This window comes from Zalophus californianus, chromosome 12 (assembly GCF_009762305.2).
Source record: "Zalophus californianus isolate mZalCal1 chromosome 12, mZalCal1.pri.v2, whole genome shotgun sequence".
Lineage (NCBI taxonomy): Eukaryota > Metazoa > Chordata > Mammalia > Carnivora > Otariidae > Zalophus > Zalophus californianus.
This window is the reverse complement of record NC_045606.1, coordinates 9,498,312-9,513,592: the sequence shown is the minus strand read 5'-3', so window position 1 is coordinate 9,513,592 and position 15,281 is coordinate 9,498,312. Positions and strand designations below refer to the sequence as shown.

Here is a 15,281-nt window from a genome sequence, read left to right as displayed (position 1 = left end):
CAGCAGATGTATGCGTACATATGCGTGAAGAGAGAGAGAGAAACCTAAAGCAGATAAAATTTTTTTTAATAGTCCTATCGTACATGATATCTCTTCTAAGAGAGTAGAAAATGTATCTATTGAACTGAGTGACTTACAAGATTTCCAAGCAGAATCTTAAAGATGCTGCCTGGCTGCTTCTTACTCTTTATAGAGTACAGGCATGCCTTGTTTTATTATAGTTTGCTTTATTATGCTTTGCAGATATTGGATTTTTTACAAATTGAAGGTCTGTGGCAACCTCATGTCAAGCTAGTCTATTAGCACCAGTAGCATTTGCTCAATTCATATCTCTAGGTCATTGGTAATTCTCAGAATGTTTCAAACTGTTTCATCATTATTATATTTGTTATGGTGACTTTTGATCAGGGATTGACTTGCTGAATGCTGAGATGATGGCTAACAATATTTTTTAACAATAAAGTATTTTTTTAAGATTTTATTTATTTTTTGACAGAGAGAGAGCGAGACAGCGAGAGAGGGAACACAAGTAGGGGGATTGGGAGAGGGAAAAGCAGGCTTCCCACTGAGCAGGGAACCCAATGAGGGGCTCGATCCCAGGACCCTGGGATCATGACCTGAGCTGAAGGCAGATGCTTAACGAATGAGCCACCCAGGCGTCCCAACAATAAAGTATTTTTAATTAAGGTATGTACATTATCTTTTTTAGAAAAAAAGCTATTGTGCACCTAATAGACTTCAGTATAGTGTAATCATATTTTTTATATGCACTGGGATACCAAAACATCCATTTGGCTCGCTTTATTGTGATATTTGCTTTATTGAAGTGGTCTGGAACCTAATCTGCAATATCTCCAAGGTGTGCCTGCAAAATGTATGAGCTGAGAAAGAAGCTAAACAGAGGACTCTCAAAGGGGTCAGGACTTGCTGGTTTTGGAAATTCTCAGACCTCTAGTTGGCAAATAATGTTAACATTAAGAAATAGTTTCCAAGCAAAGATAAAATTCAGGGTATTGTCAGAAAACTATGGTATAAAGATGGAAGGCAAGAGTGTAGCTATAAAATCTTTTTTTAGGAGTTGTGTTAAAAGAAACTTCTAGGGTCAAACCTCAGACAATTGTTCAGATAAACAAGAGCTAAAAACCTGAAGGTCATTGTATTTAACAACCTAACAGAAGCTAATGTTGTAATGAGATGAGCATTTAGGAGGCCTGGGGAAGGGATGAGTGTATTTTTCAATTGAAGAAATGTGTATCATGTAGCCAGCTCCAGGGTGGCCCTCAGTGGTCCTGGTCTCCTGATATTTGTACCCTGGTCTAATCCCCCCACAATGAATACAACACAGTGGAAGTGATGGTATATGACATTTGATGTCTGGCCATAAATGAAAGGCCTTGGCTCTCTTAGATCCTTGCTCTGGGAGATCCATTGGCCATGTCATTTGGACTCTCAAGCAGCTCTATGAAGAGACACCACCCCCCTAATTTATGTTCTTTCCAAACCCAGACATGACCTTATTTGGAAATAGGGTCATTGCAGATGTAATTAGTTAAGATGATGTCTTACTGGAGCAGGGTAGGCCCGTGATCCAATATGACCAGTGTCCTTGTAAGAGTTAAAAAAGGAGCAACAGACTGGGGCACCTGGGGGCTCAGTCCGTTGAGCATCTAACTCTTGATTTAGGCTCAGTTCATGATCTCAGGGTCATGAGATCAAGCTCCATCTCAGGCACTGTGCTGGGTGTGGAGCCTGCTTAGGATTCTCTCTCTCTCAAAATAAAATAAGATGAAAACAGAGAGGGAGGCAAACCATAAGATCTTAACTATAGGAAACAAACTAAGAGTTGCTGGAGGGGTGGTGGGTGGGGTGATGGGGTAATTAGGTGATGGGCATTAAGGAGGGCACTTGAAGTAATGAGCACGAGGTGTTGTAGGCAACTGATGAATCACTGAGTTCTACCTCTGAAACTAATAATACAGTATATGTTAATTAAATTGAATTTAAATAAAAAAATTTTTAAAAAGATTCTCTCTGCCTCCCTCTCCCTCTGCCCCTCCCCGCCCACTCACATGCACACACATATTACTCTCTGTCTGTCTAAAAAAAAAAAGGCACACATGCACACGGTAGAACACACGTGAAGACAGAAGCAGGCATTGGAGTGATGTGTCTGCAAGGCCAAGAGTGCCAAGGATGGATGGCAATAGCAGAAGCCAAGAGAAAGCAGTGGACCAGATCTCTAGATCCCTCAGGGGGAGCATGGCTCTGAAAACACCGTGACTTCAGATTTCTAGCCTCCAGAACTGTGAGAGAACAAAGCTATTGTTCTAAGTCACCCAGATTGTGGAACTTTGTGCGCCAGCGCCAGGAAATGAATACAGACCGTAAGTGAGGCCTCCTGCCAGCAGTAGCACCAAACTGACAGCCAAGTGGGTGAGCCATCTTGGAAGTGTTCCTCCAGCTCCAGGTGACATCTAATTGCAACCTCATAGGAGACCCTGAGCCAGAATTGCTCAGCTAAGTTGATCGTGAATTTCTGTCCTATGGACACAAATATGTTTATTGTTATTTTAACCCACTAAACTTTGGGGTAACTTGCTACACAGCAATAGATCAGTAATACTGTAAGGATCTTGCGGGAAGGCCATACCTTTCAATGAATAAATAAGTTCACTTATATATTTGATAAATTATGTGCTCTGGTCTAGAGCTTTGATGATGGTTTGGACACTTGTCTTGAGTGATCAACTGAAACAGATTATCAGAAACAGCAGTTTGGGAAAATGGCATGGCCTTAAGCACGGTTGAAGGACTATAATTCCATTCCACAGGCACTGAATCCTGAGCCATTCATTCTTGGCTTTCCTCTGAACACTGCTTTTCTTTCAGTTCTTTCCAAGAGACACGTCCCTTCCTCTCTAACCTTATTCCTTCTTGTCCAGCCACTAGTCTTCTGTGTCACAGTCCTGGTTTCCCACCATTCTTCTCCAAATCATTGTATCTCCATGGTCCCAATTTCAGTTAGATCCCAATTATAGGAAATTTTTAAAAATACATCAGAACAAGGATTAGAATTATGAACTCTTAGGTACCCATCACAAACCATCAAAAATTATAAGCTCATGACTAATCTTGTGTTATCCATCTATATTACTTGTGACCCTTTCCTACACTATTTTGAAGCAAATGTCAGACATTTTGTCTATAATTAGTTAAGCATATAGCATTATCACACTTAAACTCAACAATCATTCTTTAATAGCTTTAAAGATCCAATGAATATTTACATTGTTCCTGATTGTCTTGCAGTTTCTTGAAATAAATTTGTTTGTATCAGGATTCAAATAAAGTCATACCATGAAATGGATTTCTAAATCTCTTTGAATCTGCAGGTTTCCTTTCCATCTCTTTTTTATCTTTTTGTAAAACAAACCAGGTTATTTATCCTGCAGATATATCCACAGTCTGGAGTTTGCTAAAAGCATCTCCATGATATTGGTATTTCTTATAAACTAGTAAATAGAGAAGCTTGATAAGATTCAGATCCTTTTTTTTGTTTTGTTATGAAGGTCTACTTGAGAAGTGGTGGTGTATATTTCTATCAGAAGGTATATAAAATGTCTACTTGTCTCCAGATAGCCATTGGTGATCATTGCCTAGACTCACTAAGTAATTAAGGGGCAAAGCAGTAACATTTACATTCTATTGTTCCCTGCAATGTATAATAGGGTGAATCTGTGAGAACCATGCTTGTTTGAATAGGGTATAAGACAAGAATATGAAGCTCATGTGCATGATTGAAATGCTTTAATTTTGAGCACATCTTTTAGCTGCTGCTTTGTTGTCTCTGTCCACTAAGCTTACTAAGCTTTAGATGCTTTGCTGTCACTGTACGGCTCATCCTAACGGCTTGTCTTCCTTCACTACCCTCACCCTTCAGCAAGGATGGAAATTAGCTCCATTTTTATCCTGGACCTTGAAATATCCGATGCTACTCCCATTAATTTGGGTCTGGTTGAATCTCTGCCCTACAACTCAGTTACATTGGGCAGCTCTCCTGATCCTGAGTTGTCTCATAGCTAGTAAAATGTGGCTCAGAAAGCTCTGCACAGACTTCTGTCAGGCCTGAGTGGGGTAATTGAATGCAATGATGCTTATCAAGTGCTTCACACAGTGCCCGGCTCAATAAATGATCGCTATTACTACCATACATTAGAAATGAAATGCACTCAAGTGATTAAGCCCATTAAAGATATGAGAGCCTAGAAGAAAGAATGTGAAGAATCCCTATTGTTATATCTCTTGAGTGGGCCACTGGGAACATTACCAATAACTCAGAAGGTGCTAGTTTTAAATTAAATACCACATCTTTCTGGAAAGAGTTAGCCATATGTGGGGTGGGTGTGTGCTGAAGCTGCAGCACCTAAGTGGGAGGAGCAAGCAACTCCCTGAGAAAAGGTCTTGTGATTACCAGAAGAAGCAGGCCAGTGGTGCTGGAATGGGCAAATGATGATGACATCTGCCTTACCTGGCTTACTTCTGGGGTAGTGCCAGCTCAGAAGCATTATTAAAAACTTCTTTCCTTAGAGAATCATTCCTAATTTTTAAAGGTGACATTGATTTTGTGAACGTTTGTACTGTGTTAGCTGCTTTGCTCAGATTATTTTATTTAATCCCCCCCAACAACCCTGTAAGGAAGTACTGAGTGTGGCAGAGCCCAGACTGGAACCCAGAGAGTCTGGCATTAGAGACTATTCTTATCTCAGGGCCTGTAAATGTTGATGAGATATTGAATAAAATGTACCGCCATCTCCCCAGGGCACTTCACCTTTACAGCTTCTCTCTGGATGTGGAATACGGGAATTTCAGGTGTCAGCATATGTCTGTAAGGTTGAATACTTTTCGAAGCAGGGGAGGTCGAGGGGGAGGGAGGGTGGCTGGCTTTGCGGCTGTGCTGCAGGCCCATTGCAGCTCCTATTTCCTCGCTGCTTCCCGCACCCCTAGCCACCTAGCTTCTGTTCTTACTGACCTTCCAGGTCTATTCTTTCAGAAATGGCTAATATTTGTGATGGTAAAACGATTGAGAAACTACGGTGTTTTGCAAACACTTGACTTCTTCATTTATGAATTTTCCCATTTGACAAAACTAGCAGGCTTTCCACAGGGGACGAAATCACAAAATTAAGATGTTAGCAAGATAATTCAATGTAAGAAAAATTCAGAAAGCCAGAGTGGTCTGGGGTGTGCCGCGCGGCAAGCAGCGCCCGTCTTTCACTAGTCCCTGTTTGAACACATGATAGTGATGCTGACAATTGAGTAAAAAGAAGTTTAAAATCTGCTCAATCTGTGATGATCATGGTGGCTGGGCAGTGCTTAGTATAGCTTAGGAAGAGTCCCAGAAAAATTATGGAGATAAAAACTCTCGGGGGCTCAAAAATATTGAGCCATTCCTGGCCTTTCAAGCCAGCCAGGGAACCTTGGGAGAGTGAAGCTGCAAGGTTGAGGGGCACACTTGGGCTCCCTCCCAAGGTCTGCTGGAGTGCAGCATGCCGTCCCTCAACCCCCAGTTTATTTTGATAAAGAGAATGAGATCAGCAAGGGAGGAAACAGCCACGCATTTGGGGAAGCCAAAAAGCAGATGGATGAGTGATTAATGACTGAGCAGAGGAAGGCTGAGGGAAGGAGGAGCAAAGGGAGTCCAGAGCCCCCAGGAAGGAGAGCAAGAGGTGCCTGGTCAGGTACCCGGACCCTGCTCAAGGCTGTGGGACTGACAGCTCCAGGGCCTCTGGGTGGCAGTGAGGAGACTGAGTCTAGTTGGTTTAAACCTAGTCCGCTCTCCAGATGCTTCCCGCACCTACCCAATGGCATCACAGCCCCCTCCCCAACCCTCGCACAAAATTGAAAACTTTTTTTCTGAAAAGAGTTCTGGTCTTTGGCCCAGAGGACACTAGATCTAGCTGAAGGTCAGACTGCCATCTGATGACGGTGGCCACCCAGCTTCCTGCCCCTACTTCCTTCTGCCACCTGCAGAAGGTCATCTTAGTAGGGACTGACCCCCGCAGTTCCCCAACAGAGAGGTCGATGAGATCACACCACATGGACCAGAATTTCCATCAGCTTCAGTCTCTTCATAACTCAGCAGTTTTTGAGTTGAGGGAGTTAAGAAGGCACAGTAGCAGGGGAACCCCATGCTTGCCTCGTCCCTCAAACACAGCTAGATAAATATCAAGTCATTCTGAACACCCAAGAAATCAATCTGAGGACTGAGAGAACAAACTGCACAACTAGAGGGAGAAAAGAGGCCACTTTGCGGAAGATAGGAGATGCAGAGACTCATAATTTGGGGAAGAAAAGGATCATGGGTGCTGCAGAGGGAAGGGAGCCCTGATCATGGAGAGAGGAGAGAGAGAGAGAGAGAGAGAGCGAGCGAGAGATAAAACATGCACAGCACACAGGGAATTGCACAAGAAAAATACTTTCTCAAACCGTTGACTGGGAAAACAAGAGGGGCTGATTATCATGAGTTTGTACAATCAGTGGACCTCAAAAACTGAAGTTTTAGAAGTCCATGCCATGGCCAGTGTGGAGCCTGGGATGTGCAGCGTTGTTCCTGTGGAGAAAGAGGGCAGAGGCCTGGGAGCAGACAGCATGGTCTCTGGATCCCCTGGGACACACTGGGAGCGATAGTTCCCCTTTTTGGAGTGCATTTGGGAGGTGTGGCACTGTCTCTCAAGGGACAGAAGAGCCAGTGGGTGCCATTGCATTCATTAGGACAAGGGCAGAGACACCTGCTAACGGCAGCCAACCTGGATGCCTGCGTTTTGCTGTGCTTTACCCTAAACTCCAACCTCCTGTGTGTTGGTGTGATTACCCTTCTGGGACAAACTGGCACCAGCCGCAGCGCCGTGAGACCCGCCCCCCAGAGGATCAGCATGGGTCCACGCTGCCCTGGGCCCCTAAAATGTGGAGTCTTGAAACTCAGCCTGTGTGCCTGAGATAAAACACAAGTGCACTGAGCTACCAGCCCAGACAGAGACAGGGTGAACGCAGGGATCTATCTGAGGGATCCCTGGAACACACGAGTGGAGATTGTTTGCTCTTCTGTGAGGGCTTCCTGTATAGCGGAGGGTACAAACTCCCCGCTCTGGGACAGGGGAGCCGCCTGGCACCATTTTTCTCCCCCACCCATCAGCACAGACTTCAGTGAGCAGCACAGCACCCACAGTGGAGACTTGAGCCTCTTATGCCACGCCCTGCCCCCTGAGTTCTGCAGGTGCTTCTGTACCAGGGCAAGAGTTCAGGTTGGCTCCCACTATCACTTGGGTGGGGGTGGGATGTACTTGAGGGAATTCAGCATCTCTTCCTTCTTGGCATTCTCCTGATGCCGGAACTGTTTGCCTGGGAAGCCGAGTTTGACCAGGCCCTGGGCCCAAGACCCCGCTACAGCTCCTTCATCTGGCACCACATTCTCCATGAGCAGCACCTTGCCCCACAGAGAACCCAGCCAGCAGGCACAGAGCGAAGGCTTACATGGAGCCATGAGAGCGCACACGGTGGGCTATGGGACAAGAGTGCAGAGCTTTGTCCTTGCTGATTTTCTGCTTAGATGATCTGTCCATTGCTGTGAGTGGGGTGTTAAAATACCCTATTAGTATTGTATTATTATCAATGAGTTCCTTTGTGTTTGTTTTTAATTGATTTATATATTTGGGTGCTCCCAAGTTGGGGGCATAAATATTTACAATTGTTAGATCTTCTTGTTGGATAGATTATTATGAAGATATAGTGCCCTCCTTCATCTCTTGCTACAATTCTTGGTTTAAGGGCGCCTGGGTGGCTCAGTCATTGAGCGTCAGCCTTCGGCTCAGGTCATAATCCCAGGGTCCTGGGATCGAGCCCCGCATTGGGCTCCCTGCTCAGCGGGAGGCCTGCTTCTCCCTCTCCCACTCCCCCTGCTTGTGTTCTCTCTCTCTCTCTCCCCCTCTCTCAATAAATAAATAAATAAATAAATAAATAAATAAAATCCTTGGTTTAAAATCTAGTTTGTCTGATATAAGTAGGGCTACTCTGGCTTCCTTTTGATGTCCATTACATGATAAATGTTTTTCCATTTCCTCACTTTCAATCTGCAGATGTCTTTAATGAGTCTCTTGTAGGCAGCATATAGAAGGGTCTTGTTTTTTTTTATCCTTTTTGACACCCTATGTCTGTTGATTGGAGCATTTAGTCCATTTACATTCAGAGTGATTACTGACAGATATGACTTAGTGTCAGAGGCAATGCCGGAAGCTAGATGACAGTGCAGCAATGCCTTGAAATTTCAGCAGAAAAGTGATTTCCAGTCCAGAATTCTATAAACAATCTGTGATTTAAGTGTCAGAGCAGAACAAAGACATCTTTCAGGCATGCAAGGTCTCACGACATTTAGCCCAGGTGCGAAGAGGAAATGTGCTCCTCCTTCCCACTACTCCTTCCTGACTCAGGGCCTAACTTATCCCCCTTTTAGTCCCCAACAGCTGATACAGTCTGTGATAACTTCCTCTGTAAAGAAATGGTTTGAAAAGCCGGCCTCATCCATTCTTGGGACCATGGGGAATATTTATGATTATGGGAGGATGTGTGATTGCGTTGCTTGGTACCTGTTTTAATTCTCTTGCGGGCAGTACTTTAAAGGGTGGGGTGGACTCCATTGACATGTGACCTGCACTGCTTCTGTCTAGTGAAGATCCTGTGAAGGCCACGACAGGCCACCTGATACAGAACTGGGAAGGTCTCTGTGGGTCACTAAACAAAGAATAGGCCAGCGAAGTAGAGGACCCAACCTCTCTCACCTTTCAGATTTGTCATAGGCCTGAAATTGTTGCTTGGTTACTCCTTGCCCCTATGGGATTTCCTCCCCTTGAAAGACCCTGGGGCAGTGAGGTGCGCGTGCACACGTGCGCGCGCACACACGCACAGGTTGCAGGAAGCTCCAGCATTGTCATGAAGCATGGGATTTTGGAGCTGGACAGTTCTGGGTTTTCATTCAACTACTTAGGAGAGTGAGCCTGTTTCCTCACATTTTAAAAGCACTACACCAACACCTTCACTTGCCCCAACAGAGCACTCACATGTGGCTAGACACTTTCTCTACTTATTTCATTTTAATCCTCCCACCAACCAAATGAAGTTGTCCTGATTATTGTCCTGATTTTCTGGAAACAAAACGAAACAAAACTTGAGGCTCAGGAAATTTCTTGTCTAAGTTCACACAAGTGGTTGAATTCAGAGGTAAACATAGGCATTCAGCTTCCCAACGCCCAGTACATATGCCCCTTGGTGGCTGGGACCAGCCTCATCATCATGCCAGAGGGCGTCATACTGCACAGCTGGGTGATTACTTACCTGGGGTCCTCTCCTGCCGTACCTGGAAGACGCACACCGCCTTCTTCACCCAGGAGGCTTACTGCCCCCACCCCCCAATGCAGAGGAGCTGTCTGATGTCCTATTAAGGGAGGGCCTCCCCTGCATCTGAGCTCAATGCTACTCGCTCCCAGCAGGTGTTCACCAAGCAGGACCGTGAATGCAGGAGGCCAGTATCCATGACCGTTTGTCAGTTCACTCTCAGCACTTAGCCCAATGCCTGGCACACTGTAGGTGTGCAATTAAACGCGTGCTGAATGAAGCACTCAAGCCTCCCACCTCTTAAGTGGGAGGGGAAAATGGGTGCAGTGGTATTTGTGAAGCAACTGGACCTCATAATAGCCCCAAGCATCTGGGATCACTGGTGCTTCTAGCGATCCAGCTCCAGGGAGCCAGTCTTGGTTAAAACGGGGCCTTGAAGGAGACTGCAACCTTGCTCTGATCAGGAAGGGCAATGATGCAACACAGCCTTCCAGGGCCATGGGCCCGTTGAAGAGCAGGCTGACGGGCATCAGGAGGTGACAGTCATTTTGAACATTGACAGCTGACTCTCCTCAAGTCAACGTGATATGGAAAAGTTGAGACCTGAAGGTAGCATCTTCCACCGTGATAGGGGTCTTCCTAAATGCGCGGGTGCCTTGTGATTCCAGATACCCCTGCCATGCCCATCTTCCACCGCATCCCTGCTCCCTGTTTTGAAACCCAGCTTGCTAACATGCATTCTTTACTCCAGAACCTGAACTTTTTACCTTTTGGAGTCAAAGGCCACTTCAAAGCTCTGATGAAACTAGGAACCCTCTCTCCGGATAAATATTCATATGCATATGCACAGAAAACATTGCACACACCTAGGATCCCCAAAACAACCATGGCCCCAGCCCCCCCTACAAACCTAGCCTCATGCCGGACTTAAGGCCCAGGAAAGGAAGAGACCCTCTAAGCTGCAGCAGAGAGCCTGGGATGGAGTAAGGACAGTCTGTCAAAATGTTCAGGGAACCTGGACTGTAAATTTGGATCACTGCTCTTGTGAATTCAGCAAATGAAGTAATAGACGCTAAAAGCACTACACAATTACACTAACGGTTGCAGTCCCCCAACCCAGCCTGGAGGGCAGTAAGCTCGAGCAGGTGACAAGGACAGAGAAAGAGGCCCTGTTCCTCCTTCCCTAGGCATGTGCTCTTGTGCAAGGCCTCTCCCAGGTTTCAATTCTTACTTTCTGTAGGGGGCACCTAGGGGAAGGGGTATTGGGTGCAAGAGAGTATGACCAATGGCAAAACCCGCCTGTCCTCCATTCTAGCGGTTATCCTGGGCAAGGCTGTCAGCTTTCTCAGTTGTAAAACAGGGATAACAGTGCCCACCTCCAGCAGTGTTGTCACCATTTGTCACCGTTAAGGACGGTGAGGGCAAAGGCCCGTCACACTATGCCAGCTAAATATAGGATGCTCTTACCATCATCGTCCAGCTTTCAGGAAGCCTTGGGATTAAAAAAAAAGAACGCATGTGTGGATACCTTGTTATCGTTCTAATGAATTATTCAGTACCTCGTGATGTGGGCAATTGCCACATTTTTAAGTGAAGAATGAAATCTTCAGAATGGTGACCAATGCTCCCACCCAACCTCACTCTCAAATGCAGACGGAGGTGAGAACGAATGAAGAGCCCGCAAGTCGCCATCCACGAAACTGTCTTTACTAACGAAACCAAAGAACCCCACACACTTTTTGTGGCCATCAACTTTTTTTTTCTTTCAAATTTTAAAATGGTATTGTGCACACACATAGTTTTTAAATTTAGACACATTTTGGAGATCACAAACAAATCAAGAGATCACTGTGAGATGTTCTGAGATCTGAATTCCAACACTTAGAATTACTGAACCGACCTCCATTAAGTCTTCTGTTCCTTGAAGTGGATGCCGCTTCTTCTCTGCCTTCAGGGACTGACCCTGGAACCGTCCCTTCTGCAGCAGCTACGTAACAGGTGCTAGGAAGGGGGGTAACGGAGAGTCCAAGAGCTGCGCATCTGTTAACATCTAGTGGGTAAGCAGGAAGGCGTCGACCCGGTTGACTTAAAAAAGGAAACCCCATAAATAAAAGCTCCATTTATTCCACAAACACTTTATCTTTCCCTCAGTACATTAGTTGGAAAGAAGGCTGACACTTAACTTCTCATAGATGGTGAGATGCCCAGGTAAGTGAGTGAGTCTCCCTTGCTGTTTCTGGTCTGGAGACATGTGCCCAGAATCAGGGGCTTTGATGTGCTCCCCCTGGCTGAGGCAGGATGTACCGGGGGTGTCTGGGGCCAACCCCTGTGCTGTCCCACTGGCTTCCCCTGAGGAATTCAGTTTGGGCAAAGCTGTTGGCCGAAGCCTTGAGGCAGGCAAGACCTCCCGAGCTCTGTGTGTTTGGTTTGGAGGAGGTGGGCGGCAAGGGAGGGAGGGTGCACGGTTGTTTGGCTCTCCTGCCAAACAGTCCCCCTCAACTGACTCAGGACGGCATATCCTGACTTTAGGAATGGGGTACTGGGCTGCCTGAGAAGCACTGGGCCGGTCCAGGAAGTCGGTTAAAATATAACCATGAGCATTTATGCCCATGGAAGCCATCTACCTAACTTGAGAGAAGATAGTCATGACTTAGAAACAGTGTCTGCAATGAAGGCATCCATGAGGCTTCATTTAGAAAATGAAGGTCCCGGGGCGCCTGGGTGGCTCAGTTGGTTAAGCGTCTGCCTTCGGCTCAGGTCATGGTCCCGGGGTCCTGGGATCGAGCCCCGCATCGGGCTCCCTGTTCTGCTGGAAGCCTGCTTCTCCCTCTGCCACTCCCCCTGCTTGTGTTCCCTCTCTCGCTGTGTCTGTCAAATAAATAAATAAAATAAAATAAAATAAAATAAAATGAAGGTCCCATGTTTGGCTGCCAGGCCCACAAAGAAGGTTCAGCAACACCTGACGAACTGCATATGCATGAAGATTTGTCTTCTGCATGGATATTCTTGCTCTTTTATGAAAGGAGTGGAAACTAGGGCTGATAAGTGATTAGACAGACCCTTACGGACAAGGACCAGACCAGCAGAGAAACCTATCTAGGCTTTTATGACCCGTGCCTTAGCTCACAAGAGGAGAAGTGCCTGGAAAGTCCTAGGCCACTGGTACGGTGATGACAAAACTCTTCTAAAACCTGAAATCCACACGACAGGATTATTGAGAATATGCTAATCCAAATTAATGTCCATCTTTTTAGATAAAACAGGTCAGGCAGATTAATAGCACAATTTTCTTGGTTAGATTATGTTTCCCATATGTATAAATGCAGACTAGTCCTTTTATTGCTTCATATATTTCAATCAGATGTGAGATTTCAATGACCAAAAATGACCGTATTCCTCCCAAATTTACACTGAGATAACTTCTTAAATTTTGAAGTAAGTGTAATTGCAGGGACATGGCAACAGGTGAATATCTGCTTATCTCCATCTGGAATTTTATCCACTGAACTTATAATAGGTTATGATGATGATAAAATTGAGGTGTAGTCTGTTTTAATAATGTAAGCCAAATCTAGAACTGCCAATGCTTAGTCATCCCTACTTGATTTACAATGTGGTCATGGCAAGGCTTCCCTTGGATGTTTTCTGGTATCATGAAGTCCAGCGCCCAGGGCACTGGCTGGTCTGGACTGGGACTGACAGGCGCCTCTGGAACTCCACACAGGTTCCCGGAACTTCAGCTGAGAACAGAGCGCCCCAGTAGAGCTGCAATGCACGCCCTCTGGCTTCTGAAAAACACTAAGGGGGAACAAAACACAAAGAGGGAGCGGAGTGTTTGGCGACCTGGTGCAAAGGCTCAACCCACACCCCCCACCCCCAACCATTCCAGCCAGACCCCCCTCTTAATCTGTCTTCTTTCTTTTCGGTTTTAGGAATGGTCTTTCCCTCGTGCTTGTCTGCAAGGTACTCACAGAGAGTGCTGACAAAGCATCATGAGGATATCACCTTAGAGACGCTTTGTGGTATATGAGAGAGACACCGCCTGCCTATTCCCCGTCTGTCAACACAGGAGACCCGTCCCTTGGAATCTTATATACAGAGAAGTGGCTGCCGCCGTGCTCTCGTGTGCGGTCGGCTCCGGGCTCATGGGAAGGGAAGGGCTTTCTGTTTGGAACAACTTACACCTATAGACAATGAACACCAAGAAACATGCAAATGCTACAGAAGGCCGGAGGTGAAGAATTCATATTTTACACCAGTGAGGGGAACACTGTTACAAAACGCTGATGGGATGGTTTCTGTCATTCATGCTCTAACTTGAGGGTCTTTGCAACAAAGGGGGCCCGTGAAGGTGTCTGCTTCTCTCTCTCTTTTTTTTTTTTTTTTTGGCCTTCTTCAAGATTCACAGTTGGTTCTGTGTCAGGCACTAAGCAATCTGGCTTTTGGTCCAAACAGGTGTCTTAGTAGTCTCTTCACATCTTTTTGTTCCTCTGCGAAGGAGCAAGTTCAAATGCTGGGAACTGGGATGTCTCCGGTGCCAAGATGTCGGAGAGAAAGTGAATGGCGCCAGCCATGCCTGCAACATACAACGTGGATCCTTTTATTCAAGGGCATTAGGGGAGCGTCTGAAACAAAGTGACCTGTAATCACTGCCTGTACCAGGGGCGACAGGGATGATGGAAAAGGTGCTGAGGACTTTACAAATGACTTCACAAAAAAACAAAACCAAAACCAAAAAAAAACACAAAGAAATCCTTATATTAGCACCCAGCAGATAACAATACCAGTTGTTCTTCCCTTCTTTTTTTTTTTTTTTTTAATTGGGTTCTGGGCTTTAATCTTGTATCTTGCAACTCTAAGATGATCTCATAGAATGGCCACCTAAAAAGTTACGGGTGCTGCTATTGTGCTATTTCAACTATAAAACTTCCTCTCTCAGAGCTTTATTCCTAGTCCAAACAAAAAGGCTGCATTTTGTATCTTCTTTGAATTTTAAGAATGCCACTTTAATTTTTAAAAACTTTTTAAAGTTTAATTCCAGTAGAGTTAACACACTATATTAGCTTTAGGTGTACGATGTAATGATTCAACACTTCTCTCCGTTCCTCGGCGCTCCTCACGTGTACTCTTCAGCCCCGTCACCTGTTCCCCACCCACCTCCCCTCCGGCAACCTTCAGTTTGTTCTCTGTAGTTAAGAGTCTGATTCTTGGTTTGTCTTTCTTTTTTTCCCTTTCTTTTGTTTCTTAAATTCCACATATGAGTGAAATCATATGGTGTCTTTCTCTGACTTAGTTTGCTTTAGTACAATACTGTCTAGCTCCATTTATGTTGTTGCAAATGACAAGATTTCATTCTTTTTTATGGTTGAATAAATATTCCATTACACACACACACACGAATGCTACTTTAAAATGAACTTTGTTTTCGAGGCGCCTGGTTGGCTCAGTCGGTTAAGCATCTGACTTTAGCTCACGTCATAATCTCAGGGTCTTGGGATGGAGCCCTGTGTTGAGCTCTGTGCTCAGGGGTGGGTGTGTGTGTGTGTGTGGCGGGGAGAGTCTGTTTGTCTCTGCCCCTCCCCCTGCTCATGCTCTCGCTGAGACTCAAATAAATAAATAGAATCTTAAAAATAAATAAAATGAACTTTGTTTTCATCGAAATCCCCACCGCAAATCACTGTAGTCTGCACCAAGATCGGGCTTTAAATAGACCTACAGGAAGGTGGGCGAGGAAGCCTGCGAGCTGGCTGGCTCCAGCCTCTAGGCCCCTTATCTCCCTTTTCAATCAGAACAATTCCTCCCTTATTGGACTTTTGTTTATAGCTTTTCTTTTGACGTAAAATTTACATGCCCCGAAACACCCAAGTCCTCAGTGGACTCCTCTGAGTCTGACAAAT

The 15,281-nt window shown here is 45.4% G+C and overlaps 2 protein-coding genes across 3 annotated transcripts in view; one reads left to right on the top strand and one right to left on the bottom strand.

Annotated features, from left to right (window-relative positions):
• VOPP1 (VOPP1 WW domain binding protein) overlaps positions 1-13,470 on the top strand; it is a 139,601-nt gene extending 126,131 nt beyond the window's left edge. Inside the window, exon 5 of the mRNA XM_027573801.2 lies at positions 13,317-13,470. Coding sequence (XP_027429602.1) covers positions 13,317-13,414 — 98 coding nt within the window. The 3' untranslated portion in view covers positions 13,415-13,470. The remainder of the gene's footprint in view (positions 1-13,316) is intronic.
• Positions 13,471-13,611: 141 nt separating this feature from the next.
• The window catches only part of LANCL2 (LanC like 2), a 57,746-nt gene continuing 56,076 nt past the window's right edge, over positions 13,612-15,281 (bottom strand). For both annotated transcript variants that reach the window (XM_027573797.2, XM_027573798.2), the window contains one exon: positions 13,612-13,960. In XM_027573797.2, the coding sequence (XP_027429598.1) occupies positions 13,857-13,960 (104 nt within the window). In that variant the 3' untranslated portion in view covers positions 13,612-13,856. The remainder of the gene's footprint in view (positions 13,961-15,281) is intronic.